Genomic DNA, 16590 nt, shown 5'->3' on the forward strand with positions numbered 1-16590 from the left:
TAAATCTTAGAAAAAATGAACGTTTGTTATATGCTTATTGAAATAACATTTTGTATGTCAATCGCTTAGAGACAGTTTTTTGAATCGCACTATGTTTTTTGGATGTTAAGATTTAAAATGATATTAACCAATCACAGAAATTTCTCCTACGACCTGATTACATGCATACCAGCCAAGCAAATTCATCACCTGTGGATACCAAAGCCATTGATAAAACTATGAATAGAAAAAAAACTGATACCAAACAACATTAAAGCTTACTTCAAATTAGCATAATTTATGACCAAATCTCCTTATATGGGAGATAATTATTCGTTCTTTTGTTCTCTGTCTGGGTATCTGGATGCTGATTGGGTAATAGACATAAGACATTTTTATTACCGGCGAATAAGTTTTTTCCCAGTAGTGAATAAAGCTCATGTCTACTCCAACATCTTCCCCTAAACATTGCATCCCTTAACCATCATTTTCCCTCAATTATTTCCCTCTTTAGACATGGATAATTCTTTAGATCTTAGTATAGTAAAGAAAGAGCCGGGTTTGTCGTCGATTTGTCCAACGGATTCAGGAATCTTTGATTCAATGATGCAAGACGGATTTCAAGACAATTTTCAATCAATGGTGAGTGGAATAATTTTAGTAAACACGGGGATTTTCATTTTTACACCTTAAGGGCTCCCCCTTGTTTCAAGCTATTCCTTATGGGGATAGACTTAGCTTTTATTTTGAGGAGAAAATATTGTTTTTCTGTCTATAGCATGATTGTAGTGAAGAGGTCCCTGTAGACTGGCTATCAAGCTTTTTCGACGAAGTCCCTTCATGTATGGAGCAAACTTTACCAAACTACACTCTTCCTGAATACACTTCCAGTGGAACACTCCAATATTCTGCAAAGAACCACTCTTTAGGTCTGAGTGGTTTAAGTATGGACCCAATGCCCGCATTACCAGAAGATTGTTCAAATGAATCTTTATATTGCCCAACCCCGACAGCAAGGTCTCGGTCGCCTGACTTCGACCACCACAATAGTAAATCTCTCATTATAGACGATACGAACGATGATCTTAAAACAAACTTATTCGGTAGAAACCCTTTATGTCCTCCGTTTAATACCACACAAGATCATTTTAATGGTCACCTCGAAGGATCAGAGATCGAACGTATAAACTCAATGAATGAGTCAAAAACTTCTCTCGGAATAAATTTGGCTGAAGCTGATGCAGACATCGGAGAAAACGAATCTGGTAAGTAAGAGAAAAATATATACAATAATTTTAGATTTGATAGAAGTCTTAGTAAACTAGTAAAATAGTGTTATTTATTGAATAGATTTTTGTCAACAATAACTTTCAACTTAACCATGAGGACATTAAATTTGTATAAGCTTGTATGAGGTACCAAACAAAACTTGTTTCAAAACTGGCTTTGTCTATTTCAGCTTTCTTTCTTTAATTTCCGTTAAAAACAACGAAGGAAATAGAATACTTCCGACCATTTAAAAAAACTTAAAACAACCTATCATAAAAACTTTAAATCCTAGGTTTTCTTGGCTTAAAAATGGGGAATTTGGATATCGTGCAAGGAAATGTAAAAAAATTGTTTGATATATTGCAGTAAGACAATAGGCAGTCGAAAATTTTTTGAGGTCACATTTCTGAAATATCGAATTTCTACTTAATCTGAACAAGGGGTTTCTTTATATTCGTTTAGTGTTACCTAAGGTATATCACTACTCTAAAATTTCAACACTTTTGATTGTAGTTTTTCCTTTTTCCCGCGTACGAAGTTCATTCATATACGCGTGATTAGCGTTCGAATATCATTATGAAACCAATAGAGTAATTTTCTTTTCTTTTTCACTGATTATTTACCCTAATTTGTTGAAAATCTTTAACTCCGAGACTAAATTACTTTCTTTGGAATGTGATACAATTTTCCCTTTAAATAAAAGTTAATTCCTGTAATATTTTTCGCAATTTCCGGTCATTTGTATTTTAAACCAGATTTATGAGTTACTATTTTCAACTAATCGTTGTACGCAAAGTAAATAAAGCTAGTTAAATAATTTTATAAACTAAGGAAATCCTTTAAATTTTATGTGGTTTTTGCAGAAAAGAAATATTCTTATTTAAAAGGGAATGTACGTTCATTTATTTATTTTTAATTACCTTAGTGAGAGTTTTTTTTCTAGTTTCTTCTCTTTCTTTTGTTAAAGATTGTCTATCGTTGCCATGACTTTATTTACCAAGCTTTTACGTATATTTTTACGTCCTTTCACCGTAAAACGACGTCAGTGTTTAAACTCCGTACTCTTGCTTGCACCCACTCCTATTTAGAACCCTAGAAACAAAAAACAAAAAGATTTTCCTAGCTGTGTTAAAAATAGTTCCTAAATGACGTGAATCAGGTGATGGGATGGAATTCCCTAGGGTTACAGAATTATTTAAAACAAAATTCGATTTTTTTTACTTTTTCTTTTTTATAACTAACACTATTTTTTAAATTTTTCTTTAAACAATCTAGTTTTTTTAATCCATTTTTAGGGGCATAAAATAAAATAAAATCACTTTTTTATTGTGGGATACAAATTCAGTAACCCTCGTGGCACAGGAGAGAACAAGGCATCAAACAAACTCAACTCACATATCGTGATCTAGGCCTGGCCATGGCTCAAACCTGGACCACAGCAGTGCTCACTCAAGATTTCCCTTGAGGGTGGTGCCCCATATCCTAAACAAATCATTCCTGTCTCCCCTCCCCTAGGGTACATGCATGTTACAAATCAATTGACAATGATGAGGGGGTCACAGTCACCCTTGCACCCCTCTTACTATGTCTCTGATACAGTTTCATATCAAGATATAATACGAGGGGTAAAATTAGATGTTTTTTTTCTGGTCCAGCATTCTAAAAATCATGCATTCTGATTGGCTGTTTGAGGAGGCGGTATTTTTTTCAGTGTCTGCCCACTATGCAGCATCCTGATGTCATCCACACTTGAAAGCATGAAATAACGAATTGCAAAAAAATTGGAAAAGAAAAGGGAAAAAAAATTTAGTTACTATATGTAAAAGTTACTATACGTATGGTCCTAAATTTGGTCCGGTTAGTAATAAATTGTGCCCTTAGTCTTGAAAACAAACCTTTGCCTCACAGCCTTGGTCTGTATATTTAAGGCCTTGGACACAGTTAATCCTTATCTGGACTAAGTCTGAGACTGTGAATAACAATATGTCTCATGTTTGAAAACTTGTGAACCAATAATAATGTACAAACATTTTTGAAATTCTCAAAATGTTTCGAATAGTTTTGTTTCAAATTTTACTCACTGGGGAGTGGAACGTGATTAATAATTGTGATTTGGCCAAAAGAGGAATTTTTTAAATAAAAGTTTTAGAAAGCAACAGGCTTCCTAAATCCAGGCTTTTCATGAAGTTGTAAAATTGTTGTAGTCATTAGATTGATCAACTTGCAGCTTAAGATGAGCAAATCTTCTGCCAAATTACTCATTATGGCAAATGATTAAAACATAACACAATAATTTTACCCGTGAACTTTGAATTTTATAATCTTTGAACCATGAATGGCAGTTGATTAGAACTTCTAATGGCTTGCCAAGATGCGTAACAATTCACTTAAGTTGTGCATTATTCTAAAATAAATTATGGATTAACTATTACTATGCAATATTGGTATTAATTTTCAAGGCTGTAGACTAACACTAGAATAAATCAACAATGTCATTAAACTGTCTAAAGAAGCCCAATAAAAATAAGGGATTTTTTTTAACTTAGTTTAAAAAGTGACAGTTTTATTGCTATGTATTTTTCATAGGTGATGGGTATTACTATACATCTCTTCCTATCCAGTCCGAATATGCCACGCTCAGACGTTGCACGCAATACAGTAAGCACCAACACCCTCACCTTCAAAGCACCTTTTTCGCTGTCTTTCCTATCGTGAATTCTTTTTCTCAGTGACTGTCACTTAAACGGCTAAAATTATAACTTAAAATCAACATAACAAGGCATAGAAAATGGTTTTAAAATGCTAAGATACAAACCCTTTTAGATTATTTAAGTTTGGTAATTTGTTGATAAATTTTGACTTTTAAGTGACAATCATCCAATCTGATATATCGAGAATAATGCTTATTAATTATTCTATTAATAACTTATAAACTTTTAAAGCATTTTACTTTTAATTCTTGAGAATGAACAAAAGTAAAAAAGCAAGGGAATTGTAAGATCTAGCTTTTTTTGACTTTAGTATGAAATTGTTGATGAAATTTTAAAATGTTCCAGTCATAAAAATATAGGTTTGAAGTCTATTTTTGTGATACAGTCCCTATTAAAATTTACTAACCTTATTCATTAAAAAAATTCTAAATGAAAGTGAAATATGAATGGTTGAAATATATTAAATTGAATTTCAAAATCATTGACAATCACTAGATGTTTACCATCATGTCATATTGCTTTAGTAGGTTATGACTTATTTAATGATCTCATTGCTTTATTAAAGCTCCAAGAAAGCAGAATAATTATGTATTTTTCTTATGTTTGAAGGTTACGATTCCAGTGCCCATTCACCAACAAGCACGACCCCCAGCACACCACCAAGAGAAGGTGAACTGAGCATAGGTGGATCAAGCCCAAGAGAAACCACACCACAATGTTTCAAGGTATCTTATTTTTAGATTTATAAATTAGAACTTCATAACCAGAATCCCAAGCAGGAATTACACAATGGTGATTGAGAGACAGGTTTCGAGAGATGCACCACATCATTATTGTATGTTATAATGTTTTGGAGTGTGCATGAAGCAGTGGTGCACTTGCTTCTCTCCTCATAGGCCTGTGGTTCACCCGAGCAATTATGCAAATGCAATCACAAGCAATGTACATGTGTGAATTCCAAATACAAGTAAATTAAGATGCGCAACATTAGCGGTTGTTTACATGTACATCAAAACATTTCTTGTATTGTTTTAAACTTTGTGTTACTGTATAGGTAACATGTAATTTTGCTTGCATAAATGCATTTGCACTTCTCATGTTAACCAGGATTTCGCATTGAGGGTCTTTGGTTTGATTCCTGGACTTGTGGACTTCTCGATTCCTGGATTCTTGGCAGAGCTTGTTAGATTTCTCCTTTTTTACAAGTATCTTTGTCTTTGTTCTATGATGTTATTTATATTCAATATTGTTTTGACCAGCCACAAGACAAGCAGCCATTTTTTCTGACAGAAGAAGAAAGAAGAACATTAGTCTCGGAAGGTTTACCAGTTCCAGCTGGTTTACCATTAACAAAGGTATAAATACGAGTGTATAATACTGTAATATACATCAATATAACACCAGAAACAGCAATGACCTTTATATTCCCAAGTGCTGCATTACTAAGGCCCAAAATTCTTTTTTTTATAGGGGGGTTTCTGTTTGGAATCCCCTCCCTAGTGAAATCACAAATTCTGCATCAGTGTCTGTTTTCAAAAGAAAAATTGAAGTCTCACTATCTTGAATATTGGTTACACTCCTAGTCCTTAGTCCTTAGTCTTTGATTAGATTTCTCACTTGCATATAAAATATATCTTATTACATTTATATATTTTTCTTTATTCATGTATTTTTGTAATTAATCATAATGTAAATTAGGTATGAAGATCCCATATTGGGAACCTAATAAAGCTTATTGTATTGTACCAGCTTAAGTTGGTCTTTACCAGTGATACTTTCTGTTAGGAGTTTCTGTTTTTATTTCCTTTCTAATTTTAAGATTTTGTATGTCATAGGTCGAGGAAAGAGCTCTCAAGAAAGTTAGAAGAAAAATAAAAAATAAGGTTAGTGAATATGTAGTTAATGTCAAAATGATGATGATCCTCTGATGATGACCTTTCTGTTTAGGTACAGGGTGTATATCTACCCACTGGTTGATTGACAGATAGATGAATTGATTGATTGGTTGCAAGGCTGATTGGTTAATGATTTCTTAATGATTAAGGAGAAAATCCAGAAATAAGAGAAAAGGGGGCCAGAAAACTTTGGCATTAGAGGAACCTCTAGCATTAGAACAACCTCTATGATTAACCAAGATATAGGGGAACTAATTGATTGGAATCATTGTCCTACCATTTATAATACTTCCAACTTTTCTTGTTCAATTTTAGATATCTGCACAAGAAAGCAGGCGCAAGAAGAAAGAGTACATGGAAACATTAGAAAAGAGGCAAGTAATATTTTTCTACAATTTACTGCCATTTTCATATACCTGCAAACTCAGTAGCTGCAAGTTGCTTGCTGAAATTTGGATTTTTTGCGACAGAGTTTGCATGTTTATGGAAATGACAATTTAAGAATGTGCAGACTTAGTATGACACATCTTCACTTAGTTACGTAACAAAATTTGTTATAATATAACAAACAAAACATATGGTGCGCAATGATACATCTATAATACAGATATGAGTTAAATAGACATTGTTTTGACCAGTTGTACTTTATTTTACTTTCAGAATTGAAACATGTTCAAATGAAAATATGGATTTACGGAAGAAATTGGATGGTTTAGAAAACACAAACAGGTAAATTAATTTTTTTATCAATAAGCTACAGATAGTGCAATCAGAATGATGGGAAATAGTGCAGGAAGAAATCCCAATAGACCTTATCCACTGTTTTTACATTTCAGACCATGTGTCATTCCCTAGACTATTATTTCTTTGTTTATAACGGTTGCACATGAGTTACAACTCAAACAAAGAACCCAATTCTCAAGAGAGTGACACATGGCCTGAGATGGGCAAAACATCATGCATAAGTAGATTAAGTCTATTGGCCATTACAAGGTTGATAAAAAAAACTCGGTTGAGTTTGTATCGCAGTGCATTGTGGCACTGTTTAAAGGGGATAAAATAGACAGCATCTTGGAAATATGAAAGACTACGGAATAAAAATTCATATACACTATATTTATTGACTGGACATTGAGTTCATAACTATTGTTGTCTTTCCTGTACAGATCATTACTAAGCCAACTTCAGAAACTACAGTCAATGATTAACAACACAAAAACGCATTGTCCTGTGAGTGCATGCTCGACGCAAACAAGTACATGCCTAATGGTGAGTTACTTTAATCAATTTACACTGAACAGTTAGTTTCAGTGTTCACACTGATGTCACCCATTGATGTAAATGTGATATGCTATTGCATAAAACAAGGAATTTTTATTTTACTTTAATTTGAATGAAAGAGGATTCCTGATGTTTGTAAACCATGAATATATTGCATGCTATTAGGGAAGTTTTCTTTTTTCTATAACTTTAATATAATACAAAATTCAAATTGTCAAATTCTAGGCATCATGATTTTTTGGGCATTTGTAAAAAAAATTATTATCCTTAATTTTATTATAATTTTTTTTAGTTAGAAATTTGTTGGACAGAATTATAAGCCAATAAAACACAAAGAAATATACTGTGTCTGGGGTTTTTTTTACTTCAGAGGAGCATGAAAAATGTGCTATCTAGTGTAAACTTCTCGTCTTTTTCCTATATTACCAAACTTGCAGTGGGCAAAAGTTATTATAGTCTTAGTCTAAGCATTTGAGAAGAGAACTGTCAATATAAGTTTCTCATGCCTTGCAGCATTCATTGTGCAATGTCTTATCCCTGCACAAAAGACTCACCAGACTTTTTATGCTCCAAAAATTACATGTACCTATTAATAAATGTTATTCTAAATTCTGTGTTGAAATTTGTTTTTCTTTGTCTTGTAAGGTTGTTGTACTGTGTTTTGCTGTCTTTATTGGTAGCTGGAGTCCACTAACAAAAAATGGACTGTCTTTTCCTTCTCATCATGTGTCTGATCACACAGCTCCTAAACAGCCAATGGACTACACCACTCCCTCAGGTGAGGGGCAGTTATGTCACGAAAAGCTGCAATAGTCCTCCCCTTTTCCCATTTCTTTCCCAGATATTTTCGATAGTCCCTTTTCTCATGTGGTAGATGCTGCTGTGTTTTATGACCAAAGACTCATTTGTACAGGTTTAGGCTTGTTTAAGAGCAAATCAGATGCAAACGTGAACCAGATGTAATGTAAAGAATGTGCAAGTTAAATAATACCATTTAAAAAAATTTCATGGACTTTAAATGGTATTTGTGAAATGGTATTTATAAAAAGGTGACTAAATCTGCAGAAATAAGTCTGTGGTCTTCAAAAACAGTGGTATGCATCGAATATTGAACTGGTGTATTTGAAGAAAAAGATAGCTTTAAATATGGCTTTCTGGAAGTGTTTGAAGCTGATAACCAAATTTGCGAACAAATTTTAACATCTCATAAGGATACCAGGTCATACACAAACTTACATACTGCTTTTGATAAGATATGGATTTTTAAAGAGATCTATTGTTCTTTCCTGGACTCCAGAGGTTCTATTTATTCACTGTCAGAGTAAATGACCTCTAGACTCAAGGATAAATTTAAAAAAAGGTGATAACTGTTACCTGCCAAATGTACATTTTAGTATGCATTCTCTTAAATTTCACCAAAAATTCATATCTGCTAGTTTGAGTTACTCTAGCAGTCACTTGAAAATTTTATTTGTTAAGTATTACTTGAGCCATTAATCATGGAAATAAAGAATAATTCTGTTGCTTTGCAGTCCGCTCGAGAGTGTTGCTGTCGGTAGATGATAATGAAAGTGAAGAGTTGGAATTTGCACCGACACCGAGCATCATGGATGCAATGGCAGCATACCTATCTCCAGCGCCAACGATAACAGCTGCTGTCGACAATGATACCAACAAGTATGTCGCTATGGAAACATCATCAGCCAAAGCAAATCCAAAGGGACATCTGGGAGCATCAGCTGCTTGACATATTTAAGAAGCAGTTGACCTTATGGTTGGTAGTCATAGCAACATAATGATGAGGCTCTTCAATGAGAACCTTTAAATTTTAGAAAATGATGGCAATGTGACTGAAAAATGAAAATTTTAAACCAGAAGACTGTGAGCAGTCCAACTTTTGTCTTCATGCAGACTTAAAAAGACTAGTCTTAGGATAACAAGTTTTAGCATTCCTGTGCATGCACAGAAATTGGAGCAGGAAGAGGCTCTAATCTCTGCACATCCATAAGGATCTTAAAGCTCAATGTTCTAAAAACTTATTCTAACATCTTTACTGAGTCTGGAGAAAAAGTAGGATTATTCTCAGTCCGGTCAGTCAGTCTATCTGTAAATAGAAATTGTGAGGATTTTCAAAAATCATTCAGCTATCTTTTTCCTTGTCTCACAAAAACAAAACAAAAAAATACTTTTTCAAATAACTGTAGACTGGGAAGATGAATAGGTAACTTAAATAGTAAATAGAATTAAAAAAGCTAAACAACAATAAGGCTTAATTATAAGTCTACCAGAAAACTTCATAATTTTATTCTTGCAAAATGGAATATATTTTAAACTTTCTGAGAACGATTTTTGGGGAATAATTTTACCTCAGTCTGACCAAAACAATTTTAAACTGAATAAATTTGCGAGCCATATTTTAAAATGGTGCAAAAAATTTGTATACGGGTGAAAATGAAATACAATTTAATAGTCAAAATCTTTAGAAATTTCATTAACAAGTTTGTTAATTAATTATTAATTAATTGGCCGATATTAAATGTAGTAATCAATTAATTTATAACAAAACAATTGGGGAATAAATTGCTCTTTAGTCGTACTAAGCGGCAGCGAAAGGAATTTAGCATTAATAATCAAAATATAGTGAATTTAGCACGGTGTATTTAAAATATAGTTCAGTAAAAGTAAGTATGGTAAGTTATGTATTGCAAAGCAGAAAACGTTTCGGTGATTTCATTTTATAACAATATATGTTCCTTTTTATAATGGTGTCATTAACTACGGCTACCAGAATCCCTTGCACACTTTCTTTTGTTCAATTAATTAGTACCAACGTATTTTGGTAGTCGTAGTACAATGATACCATTATGCAAACGTCTTATTACAATACATTATGAAATCATGACTGTAATAGAAATCACCTTATGTTTCGCTGCCTCTTATCATCTCTATTGATGTTTCGGTAAGAATATTTTCTATATTCATCTAGGCAATGTGCAAGAACGAATCTCTAGCACAAAGCATGATGGGAAACTGAGTACTACACAAAACAGAATAAGAAAATCAATAGATTTATCAGGAAAAAATACTGTTATTTTCCTCTGTTGAAATACTTACAGTTTCTTAGAAAATGTCGAAGGAAAAATTGTCAGAGGGATTTTTAGAGGAGCTCGGAAAAACCGTAAGTACTCGGTTTACCATCATGCTTTGTGCTAGAGATTCGTGCTCGTGCACGTGGGGAAAGAATCATACTCAAAAGATATAGTAATAGTACAGTTACACTTATCTTTTCTCTTTGAAGTCCACTTGGAAATTTTTAACCTATTTGTACATTGGACTTTCAATTCAAGAAAGATATAGACGCTTTGACTCTGAGCGTATTTTTTTGTCCATCTTCGAAGTAATAAATAATAGGATGCTCAACGGAATTTGCGAAACATTTCGGTAGTGGTAGTCCAACGCCTTATTGGAATGACATTGTGTTTTTAATTGCATTGATATAGTAATGAAATAATACCGTCAAGAGAATAAGCTGATTTATTTACACTTAAAGTCAAAGTGTCAAAGTAAGACTGTTAAAAATATGTTACAGTTAACACACTGAGTATATCAAATAGTATATTTTTGTCAGAAAATCTTTGTATTAAGCTTTGTTTCATTTCTGGGAAACATCTCGTTTTCAAATTGGAAATTTGAGAAGGTATGTAATATAAAAAATACTTGTATAATTAACGGTGGTGCTTCGTCAGACGTTAGCACTAAACATGAAACTAATAAATATGAAATAAAATCATAACATCACATTCAAAATTATATCGCTACGTTATTAATGTAAATAGAGGGATTGTTAAAGCCTAAAATATCTTCAATAAAAAATGTTGAAAACTTATTGTCCTTGTTGATTTGGCGTTCAAGGTTCAATTACATTTTAGACGTGTTTGGTGGATACTCTGAACCAAAAGGCTTAACTCTTCATTCTTTCTGCCTTTCTCATTCACTCTTCTCATTTTCATTCATTCTTTCTTTCCTCGTCCAATTTTCTCTCTTTTTTTCTTCAAAGCTACTGCAAGCCGGGTCTGAACTGATAGCGCAAGCTTAATTATTGAGGGGAAAACGAGATTGCTTATATGAGGGGAATTCTATATTAGACAAGCTATTAGTTTTAAACTAATAGCTTGTCTTTGCCTGCAGTACGACCTTCAATTCTGCGATAGGTAGTTCTTTTGCTGCAACAGAACTCCTGATTTTAAAAAATTAGAATAAATGGTGAAAACTATTTTCGAAATACTATAAAAAAACAAGAACACGAATTTCCTCACTACTTCCCCCATGGGACAATTACTGCATACCAGCGTGACGTAGGCAAGGGCAAAGTCACTTCCGCGAAATTACGCATAAATTAAAACTAACTTCTTGGAATCGAAAGTCGGAAAATAATTCATCAGCGAAAACCTTTTCTTTGTATACTGTTGTGTTTTATGACCTCCTTGCTTCTAAGATAACATCCCGACGAAAAAGAAACTAATTAAAAATTGATTTAAGGTAGGTTTATATAATAAGACCCTAAACTTATGAGGAATTTGAACTGCAAGTAAATCTTGGTTGACTGATTTTGGGGTTGGAATTATTCTCAGTAATCCAGAATCTTTAAGATATACTGCTTTGTTTTGAACTACAAAGCAAGCCAAGTGATATTTATTTACATAATTGAAATATTTGGCTGTCCAATCGAAGCATTACGCCAGATTGTAAGCTTTAAATGATAGTCTTGGCAAGATATACAACTGATTCGCTATCACAGTGAAAATTTGCAAGAACGGTTGCGTTTCTTTTTTGAGAGAAAGCTCTATTGTTTCAAATTATACACGACCAGGATGTATTATCCTAATATTATCTAGGCTGTATATACAGAATTATTTACCATATGGCATTAAAAATCAAAATTTGAAAATTTTGGATACTAAATATATTGTTCAATAATTTCAGCAATGCTGTGTGAAGGTTGCAGTCAACATAAACTTCGTAAAGAATTTCCGCACGAAAATGTTTGCAGCAACAAGCATGCACAGCTCTACTGCTTGAGGGTGAGTGTGAAAAGATAAATAATAATGATAAAAAAATAAGAACAAGAATAATTGACAAAGTGATCAGACTAAGATGTGCCCAAAGGAAGCCCAGTTCCAGAAGTTGACCACAATCTGTTGTACTACAGGAAACCCACTCATCAAGTTTGGGAATCACTATTTGTAAATAGGCAGCATATATGCATTCAGTCCAAATAGCCCATTTTCTCTAACAGTTCAGGTGACTCTACTCATAGTAACACATTTATGTACATAAAAATTGAAAACTAGTAATGCAAGTATTGTCTTGATTATTAAGAGGGCAAAGTATCAGCTCATGTTTTTAAAATATGGGAGAAATGGCATTAAACACAAATTTCAGTATTTCCTTACAATTATTTGGATGTTAAGATCTGTCAGATGTTAGGAGCTTTTTATCTAGTGCATGCATGACATTTTAATTTAAGAAGGTAACTGTGTAGTTCCAGAAAAATATATCTGTACCACACCCAAAGAGGAAATTGGAAATTCTGGAGGGGAGGGGGTCAGAGAAAGAACAAAATTACAGAGTTCTTTTGGAAGAAAATTGGAAGTTCATGAGGGTAGGGGGGTCTTTTTACAAATTCCCTCCATGTTGGGGGTATGGATGTCTTTGGGAACTTCAAATTATGAATATAAGTAATTGTTATTTCTTTTTAGTGTGTTGCAAAGTCCATTGAGCAGCGCAAACAGTGTCCAGCGTGCAATGCTGATGTACCCAAGCACAGCAGGCAATATAGTTCCTGTATTCAGAAACTGAATTGGCTCTTCCCGCCTTTTGAAGATGATCAGGCAGCATCGGCAAATGAATCAGTGGATTCTCTAGGCTACAGGTCTTTGATAAGAAACATTACCGTCAATGTGGTGATGCTGAATGGAGACAAAAAAACCATAGTAGTCAGCCGTTCTACAACCATAATGGACCTGAAAAAGAATGTCTCTGTGCACTTTGGGATTGATTCCAAGAAGCAGCGCCTGATTTACAATGACAAATCCCTGGAGGTAAGACAAAGTGATTGTTATGTAGCAATATTGTTAACTGTATCATGGTGTTAAAGCATTCAAATGCAAATAATGATGATAAAATAAATAACGGGTAGGCATTAATTGGGGGAATACTGGACTAAAGGTTACAGTCAACATAAACTTCACGAAGAATTTGCAAAGACCTGTCTTGCTGATCGGTAGGGTACTACTTGTATCCAGCTAGAAGACGTAGAAATGTTAATAAATGTTTATTACTATGTTATTATTAATCACAACATCATCGTCATTATTATTATTATTATCATTATGATTATTATCATAATAGATATTGAAACTTTCTTTTGAATAGTAAACCGCTTGTCTTTGTGTAAAAATGAAAAGTGCATTGTGCTATGCTGGAATGATGTTGCAATATTATAGTTATGGTAATTAATGAATTCGGTCCACCTGCAAAACAGCAATATGCCAACATGCTTGCTAAAGTGAATGACAAAAAAGGAATGATTAGAACTTGTCAAACCAATATACATTAGAATGTCCTATGGCTAGGAAAGAATGATGCTAATGACTTACAGTAACAGATCAAGTACACTTGACTATGTACCTATTCTAATTTGATCCTAGGAGATCCTAGTTGCATTTACTGATGCAAATAAATTAATACACTCTTAATCCTACCCCTTGTGTGCTTGGGAAGTATTCAAATATGGGTGTCATAGTGGTGAGAATACTTACCTCTAACCACTTCTTCCCAGCCTGTTTGATCCATTTGTTTTGTGTCATAGCTAAGTAGAGTTGTTTGTTTATTCTCTCCTTTGCTTAGAGGTTTTCCTCCCTCTGCAAAAATGAATATTCCTAAATTTCATTTTGATCTTAGTTGAAATTCTTATATCTACTTCTCTATTTTCTGGAGGAGGGCCCCAAATTCAAAAATCTGCCTTTTTTTTTTGAGCCACCAAGACGCAGAACAAAAACAAAACATTAAAAAAATGACATTACTTTTTACTTTTTTTCATTACAAATTCTTTTTTTCTTTACAAATTCTGGCCCCCTTGACCACGCCCCTCAACAAAAGGGCTGAATATTAATATCATAATTATTTTTTAGAGTTATAAATCCAATCAGCTGATGAAGGTCAGTGATTACAACATCGCTGATAACAGTACAATCACTCTGATCAAGGTCCTCAAGACCATCTCAGATTCACTAAAACATGTCACTTTTGATTTCCATTGGAATTATGTGGGCTATCGTCGAGACTATCTCAATGTATCGGCTATATTATATAGTGGTACCAGCCGTGTTGACGTTGTTGACTTCAAGAGAACAGTATTTCCTAGTGGGCTTTATGGTTATGGTACAGGTTATGGTGCTGTAACTCATTCTGGTCATGGATTTAAAAATAACTGGCGTGGTAGCAGGGGGAACCACAAGATCGAAGTGAACTTCGATTTGCTTAGTGCAACTTCCGTTGACAAAGTGTTTTTCACTTTGAGTGCTCTCAATGCTGGAAGCATCGAAGAATTCCGGAATTTAACCCTTGATTTCCACGACTCTCGCAACCCAAGTGAGCAGCTTGACGAGATAAGGCGTGCAGTGAAACATCACAAAGCAATTGTCTTCTGTTGCCTGTGCCGTATTGATGGGAGTTGGCAGGTATTTGGCCTGCAAGAGCCTTCTTATGGGAATGTTCGTGATTACTACCCGCTGTATTCTACTATACAGACAATAATACTAAAAGGGTTTTCATAAACCCGGTGAACTTCACCCATTTTTGTGTTCAAATAAAAAAGGTAATGTCGAATAGTTTGCTTCTCCGCCAGATCAGCTAATTAGAAGCACAGTGTGACTTTTTCACCTTGCTTTGCTTGCGTTTCGGTTTTGTTACTTTTCCATGTCACTGAATAAGTTAGGGACTCTTTTTAGTCATGGCTACGGCATCCAATTACCATGCAATGTTATGCCGATAGAACTAATTTGAAGATATCAATGAAAACAAAATAGAATTATGCTATAGCAGGTAATGACTAGATCTAGTGAATAATTTCATGCATAGTGGCAGGTAGCCTCATTCAATAAATGTGGACAAACAGCTCGTTAACGGTGTCAAGTCTTGTTCTGGAATCTATACTTTGTTTACTAGCACCTTGACCGAAACATTCACGCTTTGCGTTCAATTATGAACACAATAATTAATTTAGCACCAATGCGTGGAGATAGTCGTTGTTTATGTGATACTTTTGAAGTCGCGTTTTTGTTTTGATTCTACGCATGCGCAGTGATGTGTTTCAAAAGCCCAAAACTTCGAGAAAAATACACTGTTTAAGGAATATAAAGCGCGCGAGCATGTCTCTGTATTGTAATCAAACACGCTGGGAGCTGTATAGCACGAGAGAAGCAAGCTTAGGAACACGAGGCGTAGCCTAGTGTTTCTCTTGCTTATCGAGTGCTCTACAGCTCTCAGAGTGTTTATATCACAATACAGAGACAAAAGCAGCCGTTTTATATTGTTTTAAAAAGGTATTTTATTTTTGAACGTCTTTGCGCGAGCGTGTCTCTGTCTGATATAAACACGGTAGCCAACCAATCAGCGTGCGCGTTATATCTCAAATATTCTATAATCATAAATAAAATACTTCGAATTCCGCCCTAGATAAAGACATCAGCTATTATGGTTGGATACATATAACATAGATATATAAAGTAAGTAACCTACACAATAACAAAAGCTTTGTACGACATTAGGTGCTTTTTTATCATCATTGATATTGCATTCACTTTTCTGATTGACCGTTGCCCAACGGGATCTCACTGTGTTTGTTGAGCTCTATGTATTTGCGTGTGACCGTAATTTTAAATGGGAATGGAAACTGCGTAGCAACTTTCGGCGCCAGCGAGGAGTGACTGAATGAGATATGTAGTCAGGCTTCTTCGAGGAACGAATAATATTGTTCGTAACCGGTTTAAAACTCTCAGTAGAACGTGGTATTAGCAGCGAAGCGAGACACGTCTCTAGGCAATGAAATGATCGTGAGTGCCAAGATCTTAGCAGGTTGTCATAATAGGCAGGTGTTGGAAATTGTTTACCAAGCGATTTGCTTATTTGTATCATATTGTTGGCTGGTGACAATGATCTTTCCATTCAAAATATGTTATGGTATTTTACTTTAAAGTGATTTGTTTTTAGGAGATCTGATTTAGATTTGTCAAGGTGTGAGGTTGGGCACACCTTACACCAAGACCTGTTTCTATTCCGTATTGTTTACATGCACTACTTCGAGATTTCGCCACTTGCCTTTATCTCCAGGATGATATATTAAGGCCGGTTTAGACGGTACGATTTTCGCCTACAACTATCGTATACAACAC

General features: G+C 34.2%; 2 protein-coding genes across 3 annotated transcripts; both read left to right on the forward strand.

The window, feature by feature from the left end:
- The first annotated feature begins 388 nt into the window (after window positions 1–388).
- LOC116305018 (uncharacterized) lies at window positions 389–11021 on the forward strand. Of its 2 annotated transcripts, XM_031714836.2 has the most exons (11): window positions 389–621; window positions 758–1244; window positions 3835–3906; window positions 4569–4684; window positions 5219–5314; window positions 5795–5842; window positions 6170–6228; window positions 6515–6583; window positions 7021–7123; window positions 7781–7913; window positions 8668–11021. In XM_031714836.2, exons 1-11 carry the CDS (start codon window positions 496–498, stop codon window positions 8880–8882), a joined length of 1524 nt encoding a protein of 507 aa, XP_031570696.1. In that variant the 5' UTR covers window positions 389–495; the 3' UTR covers window positions 8883–11021. The 2 variants fall into 2 exon arrangements, with proteins under 2 accessions (XP_031570696.1, XP_031570697.1); XM_031714837.2 differs by lacking the exon at window positions 3835–3906.
- A 518-nt stretch (window positions 11022–11539) lies between these two features.
- LOC116305040 (uncharacterized) lies at window positions 11540–15322 on the forward strand. The gene is made up of 4 exons (XM_031714862.1): window positions 11540–11674; window positions 12119–12216; window positions 12895–13236; window positions 14329–15322. Exons 2-4 carry the CDS (start codon window positions 12121–12123, stop codon window positions 14971–14973), a joined length of 1083 nt encoding a protein of 360 aa, XP_031570722.1. The 5' UTR covers window positions 11540–11674; window positions 12119–12120; the 3' UTR covers window positions 14974–15322.
- The last annotated feature ends 1268 nt before the right edge of the window (window positions 15323–16590 follow it).

Source organism: Actinia tenebrosa, unplaced genomic scaffold (assembly GCF_029948245.1).
Source record: "Actinia tenebrosa isolate PJP-AT-01 unplaced genomic scaffold, QUT_ActTen_1.0 PGA_scaffold16__25_contigs__length_10494907, whole genome shotgun sequence".
Taxonomy (NCBI): domain Eukaryota; kingdom Metazoa; phylum Cnidaria; class Anthozoa; order Actiniaria; family Actiniidae; genus Actinia; species Actinia tenebrosa.